Here is a 23805-nt window from a genome sequence, read left to right on the forward strand (position 1 = left end):
GCGCGCGTGCCTCTGGCGAGACCTTCCAAACATGGCAGCCTCCCCCCGCCAGAAAAAGGCCTCTATGCTATGGAAGCGGTGGGGTGGGGGGAGAATTGACCTTCCCATCATGGTGCGCGTTGCCACGTGACTCTCGTCTCTCCGCCCCCTCCTCGGTCATGTGATGCGGGGCCGGCCGGCGCCTGCGTAGTGTGTTCTCCGCCGCGGCCGGAGTGGCGGCGGCGGTGGTGGAGGGGAGGAGGGAAGATGGCGGCGCCGGTTCGAGCCGTCACCTGGGCGACGCGGCGACCCCAGCGCTTGCAGCCCTGAGGGCCCGGCCCAGCCGCGGCAGGCGGTGGCCGGCGGCAGGTGAGGGGCCCCGCGGTGCGGTTCCCCGGGGCGGGGAGGGATGAGAGCGGCGGGGGGCAGCGTCCCTTCCCTGGGGAGCGGGGCGGCGGCGGCCGGCCAGGCCCCTCAGGGCGGGACAGGCCTCGCCTGGAGGGGGCCACCCATTTGGGGGCTTGAGGGTGGGATTGAGCCCCTCTTTTCCCCCCTTACCTCTTTTTGGGGCGTCCCTATTGAGGGCAGATCCCCCCGGGGTATTGTAGCCCCCCGCCCCCGCGAGGGCTGCTCGTCCCTGTGAGGGGGGAGGCCCCTTCCCTGCCCACGGAGGGCAGCGGCAGCCCCGGGGAGGGGGGGCAAGGTGAAGGCAGCCCTGAGGTCTTCTTCAGTGCTGGGGGTGGGCAAAACCTGCCCTCCCTCCCCCCCCCCCCTCCAAAAAAACCCAGATTTCCCCAAAAAAATCAGAGTTGGCATTGGGCAGTGCCAAGGTGCAGGCTGGCAGGGTGGGGGGGACGGGTGCTGCCGACCGTGTGGAGGCTGCGGGGTGCTGTGGCTGCCCTGAAGGCTCAAGTCTCGTATGTGTAAAAACAAAGGTGAGGCTCAGTCTCCGGTTATTCTCCAAATAACTCCATGTGAATCCAGTTCTTGACTTGCATCTGCGTTCGTGCCTCGTGTGCTGCTCACCTTACGTGTGTGTGTATATATATATGTTTGGTTTGGTCCCAAAAGTGTTGTGTTAAATCAGTAGTGGTGGCAAGCTTGGTATTTATCAGCTCAACAGGATTTGGGGTGTTAGTCCCCATTGTCTTCACTGATAATCTCGTCAGTGATTTGAGAATGGCTTTATTTAATTTTTTTGTCACAACGGGGCTGGGCTGAGCAGACACTGCAGGGGCTCATCTCAATGCGCGGGTCTCACTCGGGAGGATTATCTCATGCTGCCTGCAAGATGCTGCCCAAACCTTTCCGGGATGAAGTGTCTCACTTCAAGCCTGTTTGGGTTTTCAAATTGGGCAAGGCCTTTCTTAGGAGCCACGAGAGCAGGAGCAGAGCCTTGGTATCTCGCTCTTAATAACCTGAACTCTAATTAATGCTCAGAGGAAGAACAAAAGAGAAGTCGTGCAAACTGAAATGCCTGTCTGCAGTACAGTGAATCAGTTCGTTACATGGGGACTGTGTTCTGTTTGTAAGATAACCTGGCTGATCGCTGGGGATGTCATTTGTATTAAAATGGCTTTAATTATCACTGCTGGTGAGACTGGATCATTCTGTAGGTCAGCAGCTGGAAGTCTTCCCCTTTACTAAAGGGGATTTGAATTAAAATAAATTACATTTGAGATGCTGCTGACCTAAATTTGTAACCTGGATGTAATGATGTCTTTACCCACCCTGCCCTTCAAAAGTGAAGGAGCCCAAAGCCTGAATCGATCCGCTGCCTTGCAGGTGCCCCATGAAGCCCCAAATCGGTGATGATACTGCAGTGTCCTAACAAATTGCTGTATATCGCAACGCAGTGGTCGCAGCCTGGGCTTGGCCCTTCTGAAGAGCCAAATATCTGAGCTGGACATTAACTGAAGAGTTAAGAGACTTGCTGTTATTTCCTCATTTCCGTAGCCCTGTGTGTTCCCACCACCATCTCTTCTTCCTTTTCCTTACGCTCATGCTGGAGAAGGGCCGAATACTGGTGGCTTTCCCTCAGGTTGTGTCCTTCAGGTTTGCCTCGGGTTGGTCTTTCCCTGGTGTCAGAATTGGGAGAGAAGAAAGCAAGATCCTGGGTGGGATCATGGGCTATTTCCAAGGCAGGATGATGCCTCTCTTGCAGAGGGAGAAATTACAGTTCTTACTGCATCAGGTTCAATCCTGTTCACCAGGGCTTTTGTATCTGCATGCTTCTAGCAGAAGCAGAATCCCATCCAGTGGTTGTTTTTGCATAGCGAAGATGTTTGCGCGTGTTTTTCCTGCTGTGTTACCTGGTATTTTAACTGGCGGGTGACTCCGCCCAAGCAGCATTTTTTCCATGGTGGCAAGCGAAGCACTTGGGTTTGAAAGACTGCACAGTTTTAGTATTGCACTAGTTTACAAAGCTGCACTGGTTTACTCCTATGGACTTTTAAAGGCAGTATGTGTAATTTTAAATTTTAATTTGAGTTTACTACAGCCTTTAGTCTCTGGACTCAAATTTTCTCTGTGTTTGGCTATAGGAGAAACCCTAGAAGAAATCTTGCCTGCAGAAAAAATGCTATTGTCCTGCCTGTGGTTGATATAAAGATCGGGATGGTTTCTTGCCACTGTTGAACATGTGTTACCTTTGGCTTGGGGATTTCAAGCCGCTGCTTGAAGCTGCTTCATCAGGCACCTTCTGGAGTGAGGTGTTTGTTCCCAAAGATAGTGAGGATGTGCTTGACTGTCCTGCCCTTAATCTCAGGAAATTTAATGTATATAATCTTCACGTTTAACGGAAGGAGTGACACCAGCTGTAGCTTTGGAGTGGGAGGATGGGGGGATAGTCTGTTCTCCACATGTTCCCAGTACACAGCTGATTTGTAAAGGTCTGTTTTCAGGGCTTCGAAGAGGCGCTGGGTTTCAGCGCAGCCTGCTTCGCCCACTGCCAATTCCAGCCACTTCCACAGGATGTGAGCGAGTGCTGCTAGAAAAGGCTTCCCACTTTCTGTGTAAACAGAGCTGCGCCTCTGAGGGAAGTTATTTTTCCCTGTGTATTTAGTCATGGCAGGCTTTGTTGTAAAACATTGATTCAGGCTTTGTCCTAACAAATTTTCTTAAGGTTGTACATAAATAAGCTTGAAGCCCTTGGCTTTTGAACTGCAGCATCATGTGGGGATGTCTGCAAGGGCTTATAAAAGGTGTTAGAGCCAGAGCTAGGCTCAGATTAAGTACAAATCTAGATAAAAGCCTGTGAAAAGAGGACTCTGGTGGCCTTGATAATGTGCTCTATGGGTATTTCTCCAGGTAAGAGCTCCTTTCGGAGTGTGTTTTCTGACCTGAGTGGGACTGTCTGCGGTTGGTGACATTCCCGAGAGATGCACCAAGGTATCTGGGCTGTGCTGCCATTAACAGCTAATGCAGCTTTTTGATGTAGTTTAGAAATTCAGGTCAAAATCCCTTTTGAACTCGCTTGTGTCTGAGATTAAAGGAGAGCAGGGTGACACATCCGCATCGAGAACTGTGGTTTGTGTTGAGCAAGATGCAGAAAACGTGGATCTTGCCTTCAGGAGCTTGCTATTTCAAGAACTGCAAATGTTCTCCTAGAGCTTCAGTTAATTTGCATCGGACCGTGCTGTGGACTGTATTTGCTTCCCCATTTCTATGGCAATTTTTTAAATATTTAGCTTTGCTAGCTGAACACCTACTGAAACATCTATGACTTAAAATGTTCATTTCCCCCTTGCAAAAATCACAGTTGCCTGAACTGTATTGAGTAATTCAGACATACTGTATCTCTTCATATGTTTCAGATTCATGTCTGGCTTATTTTGTTCTGTGCTTGTGCAAATTTTGTAATAACGCGGGCTTTTGAAGCCTTGGTAAGTTGGTAAAGCTACTTTAATTTATTTGGGGCTTCTTGTTAGGTTAATATTAATGTGCTGTGGTAATGTTCCCTTCCACCACTGGTCTTGTCAAACCTCAGATCAGTGGTGACAGCCCTGTCAGCACTTTGAGATGTGTTTGAGAGTACCCCAGGTCTCCACAGCAAGTTGTGTTTGGTGAAAAGATGCTTTTATTTGAGTTGGTTGTGAAGGGATGATGTTAGGAGGTGTTCTGCTGCCAGGCTGTCTCGTACCAGAGATGTAAAAGCAAGGGGCTGTTGCTGAATGCTGCAAATCATTGCCAAAAATACACAATAACCTTAGCAAAGTCCATATTTTGTGATACATGTTCTGCCTAAGCAAAGCTCCCCGTGAAGCTGCAGAAATTATTGCTCTTGCAGACAGACCGTACAGTTAGTAATGGCAAGTGACACATTTCAGTGGGCAAAAGATCATCTCTGGTTTGCTGAGCGATTTTGGGTTTTCTGGATAAAAAGCAGCTCATAAATGTAAAAATCTTGCTGTTAAGTCACAGTGACTATGGGAAAAAACTGTCCATCCCAAAACCTTTCACATGGGGGAATCTGTGATATGTATTAATTGTTATGGCCAGCTTTTTATCATGCTGGAGAGCTTGCAATGATATGAGTGATTTATCTGCACTTTAACAAAGGATCATGAACCCCTTAGGTACAGTTATCCTTGTGGTGAGCTTCCAGGGGATGGTGCTGAGCACATGCAGGGTATCAAGGCTATTAAAAAAAGCATAATTCTGCAAAAGGCAAACATTTTCAGTGAATCTATGTTTTTTCTTGTCACTGGTATCAGATGCACATCGGATCCTTTTGCCAGCATGTGAAGGCACCTGCCCAAAACACCTTAAATGAGAAAACCAAATAGCAGCTACTTCTGTACCATTGTTGTTGCATCCATTCTGCAATTATTTTGTTCAATTCCTCCGTCAAGCAGCCACTTTTAATCTGTTCTGTTGAATGCAAGCTCTTCCTGCATTTGTTTTTAGGCTGGCTGTTTTCTTTCCTTGTTGTGACTGCTGCTGGGGACTCCTGAAAACCTCCTGGACCTTCAGGTTTCAGAGCCGTGGCAACCCATTCTGCTGACACCGATGCACGTTGCGGCTCGGGAGGGGACACATGGGACGCTTTAGCCCTCTCTGAACCTGATTCTTGGGTGCTGTGGAATCCTAGGGTTTCATAATATGTGATAATAGGTGGTTTGCTTCCTTCTTGTGCCCGGTACGATGCCAGGCTGTGCTTATCAGTTAAAGGGGTGCCTGTTGGGGTGGTGGGAGTGCTCTTGTTTGGGATGTTAACAAAGGGAGATCTTAGGCTGCTGGGGCAAGCTGAGTTTTTGATTAAGAGGTAGGGATGAATTTGAAATTAGCCCAATTTCACTGAATTTTTATTTGCTTATTAATATAATGTGGATTTGACTTCCATTCTTTTGTCTTCTCTTAGTATCTAATACCTAGTATTTTTAAGCCTCACTAAACAGCTAGACTTGAGATATGGCATATAGAATAGATAGCCCTTGCTTTTCTCAGTAGTGATGCATCCCTAACTTGCAGTGCTTTTGCTTCTCGTTCTGCATTGCCTTCTTCATTAGCTGAAAAAAAATTCTAATAAAGGAAGGCAAATTCTCAAAATGTGTGGAAACAGCAGCAAATCCTCATCAAGTCTGCTGGGTGGGTCAAACTCTAGCTCTTGTGAAATCTATTTTAAATTGAACTGCTGGGTTGTATTTTCCTGTAGGTGGCTCAGTTTGCTTGTGAGGTCTGCTCAGTGGTGTTGTTGCTCCTGTTTGCAACCCCTCATACTGAGGTGCATGGGTCTTCCCTGTGGCTTTAGCCCTATTTCTTTGTCTTTTAAAGCCTTGGTGTTGAAGGGGATGCAGAGCAGTCCTTCCTGGTTTATAATAATAGGGTTGCAATCGCCACCACCCTATGGGCTGTTTTGCACATTCATATCGCTGAAGAGGAAAGTATTTATCCTTCCCATCTGCTTTACCTCCTGTAAATTTAAATGAATCCTCTGTTGCTCACTTTAAATGACATTGCTGTTTTCTGGGAGCTGGTTGGGATTTTTCTCCAACAAGATGCTGGTTAATGGGAGAAATGTGTTTAGCAGAAGCTTTAGCACCAGGAGAACAGCTCTCCCAGTGCTCACTGCCAGCAACATATTGACAGTGAATAAAAGAGACGCTGTCTAGACTGCCAGTCACCGAGCTAACAACGGCTCCACGGAATTTTGAGCAATGAGAAGACACGCTGCCTCAAAGTCAGCCCCACCTTGAAGCTGATGTTTGCCTCTTTTCCGGGCTGTGGTGATGCCCTTCGACACATGCGTCTTGTGTTTGTGGACCCTTAGGCACCGTTCTTCTCGCCATCCTCATTGCACAGTGTGACAGAGGGGTATGTGGTCTTATATTTGCAGAGATTGATGGGTGTTTGCCCTCCCTAGTTAATATCTTCTGCTAAAAAACCCCAGTGATAAATTCAGCTGCGTTCTGAATTTATATGCTCAAACCTATTTCATGGGTGTCAGCAAGTGCTTAAGCTCCGTGCTTGCTTTTCGTAAGTCTTGCTCTTTTCCATCACCCTTTTGTGTTTTGATTAGTGTGTCTTTGTTTCCAGCTCACCTGTCAAAAGTAAAACAGAGCTTTTGGTGCTATCTGCATATTCATCTTAACTCTGGAGAGGCAGTAGCCTAATTTCTTCAGTGCAGGTCAGGGAGCCAGAAACCTCCAGTATTGTAATCCCAGTGCTGTCGAGGGCTTGCTTGACCTCAGCTTCTCGGTGCTTTTGTTCCTTTACCTATAAAATGGGGTTAATTACCACTGTGGCGCTTACGAGCCAGGCTCTGGGACACCCACAGATGCTGCGCTTTTGTAATGTGTGAAGGCGTTTAAGGTTGTGTTGGGCAGGTACGTGCTAATGTGGCCAGAGGGTTTTCTGGCTGGGTGTATCTCTATTGATGTAAACTCTTTTTTTGCCACCATTGAGAGAAAATATTTTCTATATTGTTGCAATTGCTGTTTAGCAAACAGATCTGCCTTTAAATTCTCTTTGGTATGATCCAGCCCTGCTCCTGGGCAATGTTTGCTAGATGGTTAACTCCGTAGTTGGCAGCTTTCATCAAAGGCTTTGCACCGGGAATTACACAAACTAGTTTGAAGGTGGCGTACAAATTTATTTGATGTGATTAGGTGAGTGGACATTGCAAAAACACACTTTTATTGTTAGACACACAATACATGTTACAGCTGAGCAGCTCATCTGCTAGGAGTTAAGATCGGGAGGACAGCATCGTTTGCAGTGCTCAAACACTGATAATGTCCATGTCGAGATGGTATTAGATATCTTGGTACCCTGCTTGCTAACAAAGATAAAAACATTGCATCAGCGACCTGCTGCGAAGTCAGCAGTCTGTCTGAAAGCTGTGGATATCGATTTAGATTAAACCTTGGCTACCGAGCCTGCACTAGTACATGGCTTCTTCCAGTGCATCCTTCTTTTTTTGGCCTGGAAGTCAGTATCCTTGAGCTCATCTTCACTTCAGATGAAATGTCTCAGGGCTGCTTGTGACTTACATTTCTTAGTTGACAGAGGAATGTTGTGGTTTGTGAATTTAGGCTGCAGAATAACTTTTGTTCATTGCAAAAATGAAATTCTTCCATACTCCTCCTCCTCCACATGCATGTGCTAAGCCAAAGACTATGTCATGGGGGGGAACCAGAGGCTTGAAAGGGAGCGCTTGCCTGACAAGTTGCCTCACTGGTAAGCCCTGACCTTGACCTAGCATTTGCTTAACTTAATTTTCCTGAGCGCTAAAATTTCATTCTTCGTTCCCGCAGCAAAACATTAAGCCTGAATTTTGCAGCACTGTTGGAAACCTGACTATTGACTGGTGGTCCTACTGCTTAGAACAACAAGAGATTGCCTGATTTACATGGACAGCATTGCAGCATGGGTATTAACACTGATTATTTAAGCCTCTTGAAGTGCTAGTAGTTTCTGAAGGCAGTCGTGTGGAGCAGTGTGTGTCTGTCTCTCGATGGGCTTTTGCCAGGGTGGGTTTTTTTGGAAGCAAGGCTTATGGAGTTTGCTTTCTCTCTCACACTAATTCCTGATCCTGTTGCCCCTTTCTGCCCGATTCATCAAAAGGATAAAGGTCTCAAAGATCCTAAGTTCCTGCAAGTTTCACAGGACAGGAAAGGGAGAGAAAGACCCCGCTGAAGGCAAGAAAGCTCAAAATCCTGGAGACCAAAGGAACTACCAGGGAGGAAAAAGGTCCGACCCCCCCCAGTCCAATTGCTGCAGGTGGCAGAGGCTCACCCACAAGTGATGCATTGGTAGGAAATGACATTTTGCTGCTTCCCAAGCTGCCTGTTTTGCTGCCTGAGCTGGAGGAGGTGGATGTGATCCAGGGCTTTCCCGGCCAAGGAAGTCGTGCGCCGGGTCGGATTCTGACACTTGCTGCAGGCTGCTTTCCTGTGGCAGTGTTTGTTTGACACGTGGGCACCTCGGGGACTGCGGTTTCCTCCGTGTGGGCAGCAGTTTAGTGGGAATTGTGCTGTGAGCAGCTGTTTGGATTCGTCGGGTTATACTGTACAAAGAAAAGATTTTATTTAAAAAAAAAAATAATGCAACTACACTGAATAAGCATCTGACACAGCCTGTCAAAAAATCAGGAATTAAGTCACCCAATATGTTTGGGTACCTCCTAGTTTTGTTAGCAAACCCTTCTCTAAGGTATTTCCATGCTTTACGTGTAATTATTTTGCCTGAGCAGGTTTTCTGGGCTGTTTGGGCACAGAAATGGGCATTGGCCTGTATGGAAGTGTAAATACAGAAATTATGTTTCTGCGTTGTGTTTTCAGACTTATTTTTGGTACCATCAAAATGGGACTGGTTTTTAGATCAGTAGCATGTGTTTTCCTTGTGGTTCAGCTGTAAATTTGCCTTTGTTTGCCTGAAACCTTTATAGAGATTAACCAATTTTAGTGGCTTTGGTAGGTTTCAGAGATGTCTGTAGAGGAAAGTAAGGAGTGCTGTGTCATTTTTACAGGCTGTCCTCAAAATTATTAATTTAACTGTAGCTTTCCAAGTGCTGCCTCTGAGGTCCAGACCTGCTGCTCTATCAACGAAGGAAGGAGGTGACAATTATTTCCAGAGTCTGCCGTTGTGTGTTTGCTTGGTGTTATCGAGCAGTTCTTGATGATGAATCATCACAGGTGGGTTTGGATAGGTACTGAGAATCGCATCAGATGTTTTTATCTGGGCAGCCGCTGTGTAAACTGTTTATCTTCAGTGTATGTTGCAACAGGAGAAGCATCTACATGTTTTCTTGTAAAATCCTCTATTTTCAAGTCTTAAAGCCTTTTATTTGCTTGTTTAGGGATCATTTTTGTTTTCTGGCTGGCATGCAGTTTTGCCTTCATTTTGAAATGAATCATGATTATTTGTTTTGCTAGAAAAAGTTCAGGCAAGAATAATTTTAATTAACGGTATGCAGGGAGTCAGTAGAGGGAGTGTGTGAGCCCAAAATACTACTTACAGCCCTACAAAATTTAGGGTGATTTCAGTAGAGGGGATGAATTGTAAGAGCACACCTAGATACAGACCCAGCCAATTATTGCACCTGAGCAGAACAGTTTTCCAAACAGGCCAAATTTGGGTCACAGTTACTGGAATGACCCATTCCATGTTTGGAGAACCCCAGCTAGGGTTGATATTCAGACTTCCTAATTTTTGGCTTGGTTGGAGGGATGTAATGTTGTTGAGCGATTACTGAGATTTCAGAGTTGGAGGCATGCACGTGGAGGCTTGAATTTTTATCAGGGAAACCCAGAGAGCATGGTGCTTTGTGTATGGATGCCTGGCCCACCCAGATCACGTTTTTAACCTAAGGGTAAATGTATTTAATGTCCAGTGTGATTAAATTGGGGTTCGTTGGCCAATAGCATGTGTGTGAGCTCAAGTGGTACCTAAATAAGTAATGTAACAGCTTCTTTTGTGCTGCTAGTGCTTATCAAGGTAGGTTTCAACAGGTTTTAAACAACTTAAGCTGTTTTAAGGGTAATAATGCTGTAAAAAGAAACTAAAAAGTCTTCAAATCCCACTTATTAGGGATGCATCTGGGAGGGTTTGGATGTTGGAGATCTTGACTTGTTCAGTGGCGTTCTGCAGGGATATCTGGAGGTGGACTTCATGCCTTTGCTTTTTGGTCTTGTTCTTGATTTGTTAATATTTTATTAAGATTTTAGGCCAATTCTGAGGTTTTGTCCTGTTTATTCCATTAGCAAATTCAAATGACAGATTTTGCTGTGTACACCTCAAGTGCAGTGTCATTAAACTCTGCTGTTTCCTTTTGTTCGGATGAACCGTACACTAATGACAAGTATATAAAACATATGCTACTTGGGTTTGTATTCCTATAATAAATCCAGAATAAACCTCAAATTTTCTTCTTCATTTTCAGTGTTTTAATTTTGTAGGAAGATAGATTAGCCAGAATTTATTTTTAAGTTGCTGTGCTGTTTGTGTAATAAATCTTGCTGCGTAATGTTATATTACTACTATTTTTTTTCCTGAAAGCTTAGAATAAAAATGAGCAGGAATATGGAATAGCTGAGGGTCAGCCTGTCATCACTGGGGTGGGAGGGATTTCTGGTAACTCTCTATACCTTTTTATTACAATAATATCAATTAAAATTCAGTTGTAATCGTGCTGTTTCATTACAGTATGGTACAGGTTATATGGCATTGTAAAATGAAGTCACATAATTTTGAGTTTGTCTCTGGAATCTATAAAAATACTGGTTTAACAGGCAAAACACGTGGCAGGGAGCTAGTACTGAAAGATATATATTTGACTTTTCAAACTTGCAGATGGAATTTAGGAAACCTTTATTTTCATGGGTGAAGCTAGGTCTTATATGAAAGAAAAAACAATTTCCTGTTGAAAGGCAGCTAAAGGAGGCGGAGGGGGGGAGGAAAGCTGTGCTTCAAAGAACTTGTAATTGCCTGTTTTGCAGGGATAAGGAGAAAAGCATGGTGCAGGTATCCCTGAGGTCTCACTTGTTCATCTGGGCGTGAGGCTGGTGCAGCAGCGCATACAGGATATTGCTCATCCTTCAGCTTCCCAGAGCCTTTGTTTTCTTTTTTGACTAAAATCTACTTTTTTTCTACTCTTGAACTTGTCTAGCAGTTGATTTTCAAATGCATCGGCTCTAACTGGTGCAAGTTTTGGAGGACTAGAAATGTCATCTTACTTAACGGTGTTTATCCCTACTCCAAATCCTGTAACTCCTGGAGACTTTTTACTCCCTGTGCCATTGCTTTCATAAAAGAGTGTGCTTCTACCTAGGAAATAGTACTTTATTTTTCCTCTTATATCTCTAGAAAAGGGCTTGGGGCTTCTGTAGAGCAACTTATAGTAGCAAAAGCCAAATTGGAGTGGGGGAAGCTGCCATTGAAGTCCTTAATGGCATAGCTGCAAGAGACAATAAAATACTGTGCAAAAATAATCCTTCCAAATACAGACAGGAATTTTTTTCAAGGAAAGCAGCCTAAGACTTATTATTAAATGTCTGTCTGATGGAATAGGCTTGTTTTTTTAAACTGGCTAAGAGAATAAGCCTAAAAGGTCTAAATGTCTCCATAAATGCTACCCTGCCATGATGGGGCTGCTGACAAGTAGAACAAGCAGTTGCAAACTATGAGGAAGAGTCTGGAGGGGGTTAGAGGCAGTTGCTATCTTCCACCCCTAAATTAACGCCATAGCTTCTGATTGCCAAGTGCAATTAACCGTTCTGTTCTGCAGAGTCCCTTTCTCCTTCCAGCCGAAGCAGTCAGCCAGCCAGGGCTGGGTCCTTTCACACACCTTTATTATTTTTTTCCTGGGTGAGAACATAGCTTCTATGATTATGTTTGGAGAGAGTATTTTTTGTGGCATGTGAAAATGAGCATTCCCTTATGCATAATGTGCTCTGACTCAGTACTATTGCATGGCCTCTTATTTTCATTCAAGAACTTTGCCTTGGAGGCTTTTTTCCCCTAAAAACTGTTGACTGAAAAAAAAAAAAAAAAAAAAGCCAGGTCAAAACCCCTGTGGGTTCAAGCGCTTCTTAAAACAGCTGAGACTTGCAGAGAAGAGGAGGTAGCTCGGGATGGGAACCACTGATGCCACCCACGCCTGTGAATTGGGGTCCATGGGACCAGAAGAGATGCCTGCAGGTAGGGAAACCTTTTTGGATTGAGAGGGGTTTTGCAGGAGCAGGCTCCTGGCTGCCTGATGTTGCTACCAGGCTTCAAGAAGTGCTTAAACCTGGTGGGTTTTTTTGCCTGCACTTAATGTTTTTCACCTGTTTGTTCCACTGCAGCAAATAATCACTTTAGCAGAATAAATAGCAGGTTCTTAAATAATTTCAGGAGGGGAAAGAGGGGAAATTCAAGTGCTCTGAAAGGAGGAAAAGAGTTATAAAATGTTTGCCAACTGGCAAAGACACAGCTTTTAGGAAGGGCCAGGCAAATTTGATCAGTGCTGGCAGAGCTCTGTTTCAATTGCCCTTCTAGTGTTTCTTTACGTGTTATTTTAAGCAGCTGCGATTCCTTCTTGGTAGGGCTTTAGGCTAATTTCTGAATGCTGTAAAACTTTTCTGCTGCTGGAATATAAAGGCACTTCTCTGGGACCAGGAGACTGTAGGGTGCAAACTATAATACGATGCTTCAAGGGGCATGTGTTGGCCTTCACAGCAATCGATCCAAACAGAACAGGGCTCCTGGATCTGTCCTGGCGAGTTAATTGAATTGCATGTACTTTTGGATGAGACATGACTGCTTAAATCCCTTCACTGCGGCTTTTTGAGTGCTTGGAGATTAATTTTAGCCCACTTACAAACTGAAGCCCAGCTCAGTGCAAGCAGAGAGCACCTAGAGAGCCAGGATGAGTGAGAAAACACCTACTGCATCTACCCTAAATCCAAATGGGACAGAAACACTCTGTTCTGCTCTTCAAATAACTAGTAAAAACACTGGCATGGGATTTTCTCCCATGGATCTGCTCAATAACTGGTAATAGGAGCTGGCTGGGATGCTTTAGCGCTTTCTTACTGACTGCCTGGATTTCTTTTTTGATGTTGGAGCAGGGTTATAGGACAGGGCTTTTGCTGCTTTGCAGTCTGGGGGTGGTTATTCCCAGCCTGCTGCTCCTGTGCCATAAGAGCAAAATCTGCATCCGTGATAGGTCAAGCTTGAAGAGTTATTTTGACGGCGACTTGCCTTTTGGGAGTTGAGTTTATTGCTAGTCTTGTTTTCCTTAAGAAAAATAACACAGCGTGGGTGTGAAAACTTGGAGGGTGTGTTTTTCTTACATTCAAGCATTTAGAAAACGAGGATCTAGCAAAGTAGATGCATTTGAATATTTATAATGTTATCAAGTGGTCTGGTAAGACCAGACAAAATTCAGCGTGGCTTCTCCATCCCCAGATCTGCATGAGCATGTGCTATTTGAGGCATTGAGGGGTTTCCCTGCTCCTCCTGCCTTTTTAAAACAGGTCTTAGAGATGCTTTTCTAACCCCCAAGCTGTTTTGCCCCTGTGATTAACTTGCTGTGTTGTGTTGTTCCCAAGCCTGCTCCAGAGGATCAAAATTGGGATTTAATAATTGGGGAAAAAACCCTTCCTAGCTGGGCGTTCATTCCTGCACTTCTCAACTGACTTCTTCCAGCAGGTTTTGGACATTATTTAGAGGGTAAATAAAAGCTGTTGGGAAACACACAGAATCTTTGCTTCTAAACCTTAATAACACAACAGATGTCTTGTGTGAACCTGTTGAGTTGAGGTTTATGTTTGGTGTTGTCACCCACAGGTGTCCCATTGTACCTGACCTGGATGCAAATGTATTTCTGATTGGTCTTTTAGCATTTTTTAGGGTCTGAAACACCTTCTGTTCCGCCTGGGTAGATGTGTTGCTCTGTTGTCCCAAGCCATGAGATAGGGACCAACCCTCCTTCCGCCAACCTCCCTGGCTCTAGCGAAACCGCATCCTGAAGTTGGAGTACTGGGAGCCTTTGGCTTCCTGCCATGCCGTGTCAAGATGGAAATTGGCACATGTGCTTCATGGTAATAGATGCTTTTACTTGGAAAAGACCCAACCCTCTTGGTTTTTTAATTATTTTTTTTTTAGTGCAGCTCTGCTTTTTTTTTTTTTTTTTTAGTTTTCCATTTCTTAATCTTTGGGAATTTGTGTATTATCTGCTGTGTAATGCAGTTTGCTGGCAGCAGCAGCAGTGCTTGTGTCAAAGCATTGGGTTTCAGCCTTTCTCTGTCATAACATTGACTTTAAGAAGGATTTCTGACATGGGAAAACGTGCTGAGCATCTGTTAGGATGATAACTGTAAGTTTAATTTTGATGTGGTTTCTACCAAAGATTGACAGCCCCATGGATTTTCTGAAGTTGCTTCATCAGGGAACCTGACAAAAGTGGAGAGTAATGCTGTCAAACATAATTTTTCTAAGCATGAATTAGTTGTCATGGCAAGCTTTTCTTCTCCGCATCTCTGCTCTCTGCTATTCCCATGGCTCTTCGGCTCAGTGTACGCTGGGATGGGAAAACCCTGGGTTTAGCTGGGGAAGAGGGTAGAGTTTGCATTGCTGGAAGCTTATAGCAGCTTAATTTATTCCTGATAGCTAGGTAACTTAAATTCCTTCCATCCATATGTTCTGTGATACTAAGAGTTTAGTAAAGATAAGATACTATATACTTGTATTTAAGTATGTTGGGCAAAAAGCCACGTCTTGTCTTCCCTCTTGAGGAGTGGGTTTGTGTTCTGGGCTTGTTGCAGGTGGGATTCGTCCCATGGATGGTGTTGATCTGCATCCCATCATCCTAGTCAATCTGGGACCTGGGGGTGGCTGGGCAGCCTCTGTCTTGTGGTGTTGGGAGAAACTCACACTGAGCGATGTAACAGCTGAGAGCTTACCCTGTGTTGGGTCCTTCATTACAACCTGCTGGACTAGGAAAGGATAATAAAGGGAATTTGTAATTGCAGTTTTTTGAAACGAAAGTCCCTGCGTCATCCTTGTGAGTTATATTGGTTTGAGCTATCGGTGCAGGTATAGTCATGGAGCCGTTGCATCCCTTGGTCTTCATCCAGCAGTGTTGGAAGGGAAAACTATCGCCGCTCTCCCCAAAACATGTCAGCTGCTTCCTAGGAAATAGGGTCTGGGGATTTGTTTTGCAGTGACAGGCATGGGTTTAACTGCACACCTTGCCAACTGGCCAAATTGGACATAGCCGCTCGTTAAGATGGATTTATTTCATGATGTATTTCTGTCATCGGTACATTACCTTATGCTTAAGATGTTCTGAATAGCTGGAGATGCAATATTCGATATTCCAGCCTTTCAGCAGCAGTAAATCCTGTGGGGGTTTTTCTTCCCTCACCTACTGTCAGTAAGAACTACATGCAAGTATTTAATTAAAAAAAAAAAAAAAAGAAACAAGGGGGGGTGTTAAGGGAGTAGGGGACAAGGACACCCCACCCCCCCACCCCGCATGCTGCTGGGAAGTTGCTTGGGGTAAAGCAGGCTTGCTGGCAAAACTGGTTTTGCGGGGGAGGAGGGGCTGCAAAGCTGTCCCTTCCATCCTGTTTTGCTTTGGGTTGCTCTTGATTTGGTGGAGATCCCTTTCCCCATCGCTGCCTGTCCCCACAGTGCAAACCAACCAGGGCCACCAGTGCAGCACTGTGATGCCTTCTCGGGCCCAGCAAGGAAGCAGGGGTTTCCTCCAGCAGGATTTGGGTTGTTTTTTTTCTCTGGTACAGTTTGTAGGCAACAGCAGGGCTGAGAGTGGCAAGAGATTAAATGGCCTGGGAAAATGCTGCGCCAATGGAGAGTGGCTTGTTCCTAAACCATGTGCAGCCTGCTTCAAATCTTTGCAAAAACCATGTCCTTGACTTGGAGTTTGCTGGGACAGAGCTTGACATAGACCTTTGGTGTAGCATACATGGCTTGCAGATGCATTTCTGATGCTATTAATTTTCTTTGTGACCTTACCGTTGTCTTTTTCCCCCCCCTTGAAGCTGTGAAGTGGAATGCCATGGCCAGTTCCTCGGACAGTGAAGATGACGGTTTCATGGCTGTGGATCCAGAAGACGCTGTGGTCGAAGGGACAATGGAGCAAGATGATGAGCCTCATGCTGAGCTGGAGGTTGAGGAGACCAGGCATAACAGATCAATGTTGGAGCTCCCAGAAGAGGTTTTGGAATATATCCTCTCCTTCCTTTCGCCCTATCAGGAGCACAAAACTGCTGCCCTTGTCTGCAAACAGTGGTATCGACTAATCAAAGGTACAAATAGCTGTAATGCGAGTGCGTTTTTTTTAATTGTGGGAAGATGGATTTGTATCTCAGCTCTCTGCCTTTTTTTAGCCTCACCTGTTGTTTTCCCCTCAAACTCAGAAATTTGACTTCTGCAAAATGCTGGAAAAATAGCTACAGCCGTCGGGTCACTTGCTTTGCTCAAGGCTAATAACAATGCAGAATTGAGCCCCTCAGCCTCTTTAGAAGTATAAAAGAGTGAAACCCCAAGAACCCCTGTGACAGAGCAGCTCACGTTGCTTCTGAGTGCTCCCCGTGCGCTGCTGATGTGCAGCACTGTTGACCTTGCATTCAGGCTTCCTCTCTGCCACACAGCAACCCCAGTTGCCAGTGTCCCATGTCTGATGTGGCTATAATTGTGCTTCGTTTGTGTCGTGCTCAGTAATTAACATTCCCAAAGTTTATGCTTTCGGCTGGAAACAAAACCGTGTCTGGTTCTTACAGCTCTGCTGAAGATAAGTGGTATATAAAATCTGCATTAGTACAGATCTACATATTCAGACTTCCTGAAAGAGTAGCCCTGAGATACAGATACTTCACCTCTGTGCAGCATTAATTCTGAAGCCTTATGGGGATATTCTAATGCTAGATACATATGATATGACAAATAGGTAGGTAAAGTTTGGACAAGGATACAAGCAAAGCTATCTGCTTTGGTATTTTTTTAATACATTGGATGATTTCTGTTTCTGTTGGAGACACGTGTTTTGATTACAGGCTTCATTAAAAAACAAGCAGTTTAAGAGGAGACCACAGTTAAATCTGTAGGAAATGAGGCACGCTGCTGCACGAGGGTAACTTGTTTCTTCTGGAAAACACAGAGCGGGTGTCAGGTGAGAAAAAATGCCTTTGGCAGGTGTGTGGGGTGATGTCTAATTTGTGAACTTCTCCGCACATGTGAAGCATTGCTCAGATTCCAGGCATTTTCTGCCTTGCCCAGAGTTTAACAGGCTGGAGGTTAAAAAAAACACCGCTACTTCAGAAGTGAGCATTGCACAAAATTACTCTTTTTGCATAATTTTTGGGTCAGCAGCAGCCCACACCCCTGTTGAAAGATTTTTCAAGTGTCCACAGCCCTCAAGTTGCTGCTTGGGTGCACTTTCTCACACATGCTTGTTCCTGGAGCAGCCTTAAGAGATGCAAAGGAAGCAGCTGGAATGAACAAGCACCTGGTGATTCACCCCAAAAGAGACTGTGGGAAACATCCCTCGAGTGGAGGGGAGGGATGAGCAGCCTGAGGCACAGTGTGGCATGGGAGTGAGTTGTCCAAGTCTCAGGGGATGAGTGGTGCTGGGCGGCTGTGCCATTTTTGTGGCAATTATAGCAAAAAAAGGGAGTGTAATTGCTAACCTGCACTCTGTGAAGCAGCGAGGTCACTTGGGGTAAACGCTTGATTTGTTTTCTTCTGGTTAATTTTTCCTGTTTGTCAGGATACATCTGCTATGAAATACTATAGTTCACATTACATTTCCCGCACGACTCTCGGGGACCAGCTGCTTGAGGACCTCGGGCTTCATTTTTTTTAAAAAAAACTTCCTGCTTCGTATCCCAGAGTGTGACTTCTTGCTGGGGGTGTTCCTGGCACAGGGCTTTCAGTAAGCAAATCCTTGGGAAAAAGTCTTGGCAGGTTGTGGCATCCTCAGAGTGATGGCTGCCATAGCATAGCAGATGCTGCCAAGCATCTGCTGAGCCACTGCAGTCGTAAATCTTCACCAGACCCTTTTTCTTCCACAGAGAGTAGTCTCTGGCCCCTCTCAGCACAAACACAGACACTTGTACTCCATACACAGAAATAATTGCAGCTCTGGGGCTGGCCCGCTCTGCGGAGGAGCTGTTGTCAGCCAGATCTGCTCCCTTACACAGCTAAGGAGTAATATTTTCACTTAAGACACACTGACTTTTATCACTGATGTCTCCTCTCTCATTTATTTTAGATTCCCATGCAGTAGCTGTGTGTGCACTCTTAAAAATTCATTATTGCACATTATTTATTCTCAAAGGTCCATTAAGGGAAGGGTAGCTGCTCTTCTGGGGGTGTGATTAGGGGACAGCAGGCTTGCTTTGTAGCAGAGAAGGCTGAAAACCAGCTCTGCGAAGTCGTCACACATGCTTACGTTTCACAAAGCCTGTGCTTTACCAAGCTAGAGCTGACAGATATTGGAAATGCAGTGAATCAGTTCAGTGAATGCTGCTGATTTTCCACATTTGCAGTGCCCCTATTCTTTATTCTCTTTAATCCTCTGAATTTCCACCAGCATATTTATGATCTAAGTACAGGGGTTCTTTATAATTGCTGTCATGCTGCTTGTGCAACTGTGCAGGCACGGTTCGTTCCTGACATGCCCCAAATTTTGCTAACGTCTTGTTTTTCCCTAGGTGTGGCCCATCAGTGTTATCACGGCTTTATCAAAGCAGTGCAAGAAGGAAATATTCAGTGGGAGAGTCGCACTTACCCCTACCCTGGCACCCCCATCACGCAACGCTTCTCGCACAGTAAGTAGCTGCTGGGAAAAGCTCTGTTTGCCCCAATTTGCAACAGGAAGCTGCAACCAAGGGGTTTGTGCTGCATCGCTTGGGATGTAGCGGTGCTACACGTGCCTGTCGCTGTGGCAATTTCAGTGGGTCAGTGTAATGCACAGATCTGCCAACACAAGCACTTTGCACAAGAATAGGGATTCGGTAGCTGCTAATCATGGTTATTGGCTCATTGCTCCTAGGAAATGTTAACAGAGCTAGGGTGGGATTTTGTCTTTATGGTTTTGCAAATTTTACACGCAGGCCTCTTTCTGCAGCTCCCCTTTGAGTCTGAGCTTTGTGTCCTCTTCAATAGAAACCTCGCTTAGCCACTAGACTCAAGTCATTACCATCAAAGCCAATGAGTTTGCATACCTACAGCACTCAGGGATGTACGCTGGCTGCTTTTACAGCACTTCGTCATCTACATCTGAGTAATCTAATTTGAAGGAGGCTGAGTGTGGCTTGCTTCAAAATAAAACAGAACTGCACATGAGAAGCAAGTGTATTTGCTGATAGAAGTAAGCGATTAAGTCAACAATGCCACTTAACGTATGGGTGAATTTTTGCCCTGCTTCCAAGTTTCTGGAACAGAACAGAAAAGCGTTTCCCTTAGGGAAAGATACTCAGATAAAACTTATTTGTACTGCAGTAGCATCAAGCTGCCTCAGCCCGCTCTGCCAGGTGACATAGTCGAATATGACAAAAATTCAGTCCTTGTGGCTTTGTCACTGGGTCTGAGCCCTCTGGGAAGCAGTTCTTCCGGGGAGCAAATTTCATTTTTCTAAAGGTAAATAAACATGGTGTAAGCCATGTGACTCCAAGCAGGCATAAAATTTTCATATTCCCAAGTAATAATTTATGAAGCAACCGATGCATAGCCTCCTGCCGAGACAAGTCTAGGAGACACTGTGGGAAGCTCTGGTGAAGTCACTGGGCTCTTCAAAGATTTCCTTGTCCTCCTAAAGAATAAAAAGGGTACCACTGTTCATAGCTCATTTTTAAGTGGCTGTGTTAGTAAAGTGCTTATTAATGACTTAGAGATTTGCATGTATTTTCCCTTCAATTTTTGCAGCCTTTTTGCAACTGGTGAGTTTTAAGGCTAGCTAGAAACTACCTGAGAAAGGCCCAAATATTGCACCAAAGACTGCTGTGTGCTCTTTAATTTATTCTACTGCCCACCAGGGGCTTCCTCTGAGCGTGCTGCAGTTACACTCTATCCAAAACAAGTTGTCTTACTAAAGCCAGTGCCCTCGGAGCATGTAATCTCTATTAGCCTCACTATTTGACAGTGGCCCTGGTCAGCCCTCAGTCGCTATAGAAGCGTTATTAATGCACTTTACGCGCAGAAAGCTAATCTGGATTAACTTGTTTGCTGACTTAAACTGATTTTTTTTAAGCAGTTCTCCAGATCTGTGGTATCTGCTTTCCCTACAACAAAGTGTTGCATGTTTGTGGGTGGATTCCATATTAAACTGAGGCTACAAGTGATTAATTGCAGAAATTCAAACTGAATCTCTAAACCTAGGACCTAAAATACTGAGATTTGGAGAGCCGAGATGAAGTAAGAACAGGAGGTTTGGGGAGGGGGAAGTGAGGGAGTGCTCACAAAGCCCTTTTTTAGGGGTATGAGGGATTTGCCAGGTTTTGTGGGAAGACGTCATCTACCAGGCACGAGTCATTTGAAGTCAACAGGCAACAGTAGCTGGCATGAAAGAAGTGGCTAGGGCTATCTCTCTTCTAAGATTTATTAGAAATATCCTAGAAGTGCTCACATGGAGCATAAAAGGACAAGTGAGAGAATTTTAGATAGATAGAGGTCTTCTATCAGTTCTGAAGGGAGTAATAGAAAAACTGTTTGATAAGGAATAATTAATGGAAGTTGCTGTCATCTCATGGGGAGGGAACATTTGGCAGATCCTTGATCAGACAACTGATAATAAACTTTATGGATGGGCTGTAGATTTTCTGAAGGATTTCATTGAAGCTGCAGAACATGATACAATATCAATTATACTATTTTTTAGTTAGAAATGTACAGGAAGAAATACTTTATGGATAGGTTTTTTGAGCTGAATACCAGGTGTAATGTTTGCAGTAGTCATCTAATTCTTTTTTAGCCCTAACGTATGAGCCTACAAATATCATAGCAGGGCAATGACTCATGTGGTTAAATAACTGGCCGCAATCAGAAAGCGATGTCAGAAGGCACAGGAATGCAGAAACGGAAAAGCAGCAGAGGAATGCTGACCGTTGTGCCAGAAATATTGATCCTTTGATGGGAGAGTGACTAATTTTAAATACTGATTATTTTTTTCCATGCAGTCTGGGAAGCATGGCACCAACATGACGACTAATTAAAGCAATTTCGTGGGTTTACCCTGAGAGGCAAGGGAGAGGTAAAAGCTGGAATGTTGTTTGTTTTACAGGATGGGCTGCTTTTCTACCAGAGCTATGGCTCTTCATATCACCTAGCTTTACTCAATATATCACTGCCTTTAGTCTGCACAGAGTGGCTGCACTGCAAGGAGCAGGAAAATAGTATTTTAGAGAATAAGGAGATAGATGTGGGATTTTATTTTTTTCCCCCAAAGATGTGGAGAGCTGGGCTTTCAGAGGTCTGGTGCATTTTTATCATGCCGCAACTTGCGGCATAGTTGGTGTAAACATCTGTGCCAGCCAGCAGGACCGGGTGCTTTCATCTGCAGCCCTACCTCCTCAGCGCCGCCATCCTGCCAGCTCTTGTGCCAAGCGCAGTTGGGCACAGAGAGGTTACCTCCAAAACCCAGCCCTGTGTTGGAGGAAACGGTGCCAGCAGCTCAATGTACAATGCTTGCAGCATCGGCTTGGCATGGTCCTCCTGGGAACGCCAACACCAAGGGCTGTCAACTTTTAGCTGCAAAGCTGCGGTGCTGTTTTCAGCTGAGGGCTGTGTAGCAATGAGATTTCAATAGCCAAGCTGACTTTTTCCCCCTCTCTCTGATGGGGAATACGACCTTTGAACTTGGATGGGTTACTTTATTTGATGTACTCGAAGTTTAAAAAGTCAGTGCCCTTTAATTATTGCAAAGGGCATGTGCTTTGCATTCAGTTTTCCCTTCCCAGTTGATCTCTATTTCAGTTATCTCACGCTCTGGGTGAAAGTCTCTGATGCTTTGTTATGCAGCACAGAGGAGAAACAGGAACGTGTTCAAAACAAGCTGGCTCTGTGGTCTGTTTAAGTACCAGTGTCTTCAAACATCAGAAATATTTATTCTCTTCATTTCCAGTTACAAAGATGCGCCATCTCTGTAATACTGAAACTCTGGGGGACACTGAATTTTACTGGGACTTTAAAAAAAACACCAACCACCCCACTAAAAATCCCTCCAGTGTTTTCCACCCGAAAAAGAGTTGAAGGCACTGGGGACTTGCAACTTCCTCCCCTGATTTATTCTGCACCTTTGCAAGGCTGGTATAAACTGGAGTTTTTGATTGTGCTTCCTCTTCCCCCCTAATTTTTTTTTTCCCAAATTGATCTGTCTTCCTTGGCTTCAGAAGCTTTAAATGGCTTACTAAGAAGTAGGAAAGCACAGTTTAAATTATTTTGGTCTAGGATTAAAATACATGCCACGCGGACGTCATGGTGCCTGTCTGGCTGGCTTGGTTTTTAAATCCAAATAGAGGAGAAGAATGCTGCCACCTCCCCTCAAAAATAATAAATGAGCTGTGCTGTGGTGTTAAAGCTGTGCTTGCCAAGCTAGGGTTTGGCATGGGGAGGAGGTAAGAGGCTCTCAACCTGTCATGGTTTAAGTAGTGATTAGATTTCTAAGGAGACTAAACCTTTCAAGAAAGGTTAAGTAGAAAAACCACAGCATTGCTTTGCAGCAGGTTTTAATTGTATGTGCTTAGTGAAGTGCTGGCTGGTGCCTTCCTGGGTGGAGGTGATGTTGCAGCCTACAAGGGGTCTTACCATGTAAAAATGATACAGGGTTGAATCTTCAAGAGTAGGTAAAGCTATAAAAATGCTCCTAATTGTTATTTCTTCCTCAAACCCATCCCAGGTAAATCCTCTACACCACTGTTTATATATTCTCCATTCCAAACAGAGCTCCGAAGTGATGTGCTGTGAAGTATAAGTGTGTATTACATTAGTTTGGCAAGATGTGGGTTGAGATGAAGACAGTTCAGTTCCACGTAAGGGTGTCGCGTGGATGCACACGGGGCAGAGCTGGGTGGTCTCGCCCTATGAGCACATCCAATGTATCCAGCTCCCCCATTCCCACTGTGTGGTCAGCAAAGCGCCCTGGACTTGTCACTAAAAGCCAAGGGCATGAGGGCTGCTGGCTTTTCAATAGGGGATCTGCATGACAAGCCTCAGGTCAGACAATGGGACCCTTGGCAAAGGCCACACTGGGCGTCATCGCATCCCCCACTGAGCCACGGTATTGTCCGCGGGCACTTGAATGCACCGGTTTACTGCGTTGTGATTCTTTCACAGCGGCGAGATGAATATCACTGGTGTATGTATGGGTGGGCTGCGTTAAAGAGCTCTTTCACACTGGAAGTACGTACCTCCAGGCTGGAAAATTAGGGCCGTGGGGTTGGCCAGGGACATGCTTGTACTGGTCTAGAGCGAAGCTGGAAGCAGGAACTTCTTGCAGGGATTTGCTCTGAGTCGTTTTCTCCTGCTACCAAAAGTAGGTTATCAGGCTTTCAGTCCATATGCTCCTTTTTTTAGGCTTTTTTCTTCTATCTTCTTGCTACTGCTTCAAAAAGAAAAAAAAGCCTTTATATCTGTACAAGCTCTGGAGTAGTCCTGTGTCCCGTCAGCTCATCTGAATCTATTTTTGTTTTTTAACTGGTGAACAGCTGTGTACAATATGTGATGGAGAGAGAGGGAAGGAACAGTGCAACTTGCACCCCTGCCATGCATCTACCTCCACTTTTGCTTCAGCACGGAATAAAGATTGGTGCTTTTTATCAAAGCCGCTGTACTTGTGTGCTAATCTTTCATCTTGTCGCTTCTCTTGTGCTAGTTATTTAT

The 23805-nt window shown here is 44.9% G+C and overlaps 1 protein-coding gene across 1 annotated transcript in view; it reads left to right on the forward strand.

The window, feature by feature from the left end:
* Positions 1-204: 204 nt before the first annotated feature.
* Positions 205-23805, forward strand: part of FBXO42 (F-box protein 42) — a 49997-nt gene continuing 26396 nt past the window's right edge. Inside the window, exons 1-3 of the mRNA XM_049804190.1 lie at positions 205-348; positions 15969-16235; positions 18642-18758. Coding sequence (XP_049660147.1) covers positions 15986-16235; positions 18642-18758 — 367 coding nt within the window. The 5' untranslated portion in view covers positions 205-348; positions 15969-15985. The remainder of the gene's footprint in view (positions 349-15968; positions 16236-18641; positions 18759-23805) is intronic.

Source organism: Accipiter gentilis, chromosome 1, assembly GCF_929443795.1.
Source record: "Accipiter gentilis chromosome 1, bAccGen1.1, whole genome shotgun sequence".
Classification (NCBI taxonomy): domain Eukaryota; kingdom Metazoa; phylum Chordata; class Aves; order Accipitriformes; family Accipitridae; genus Astur; species Astur gentilis.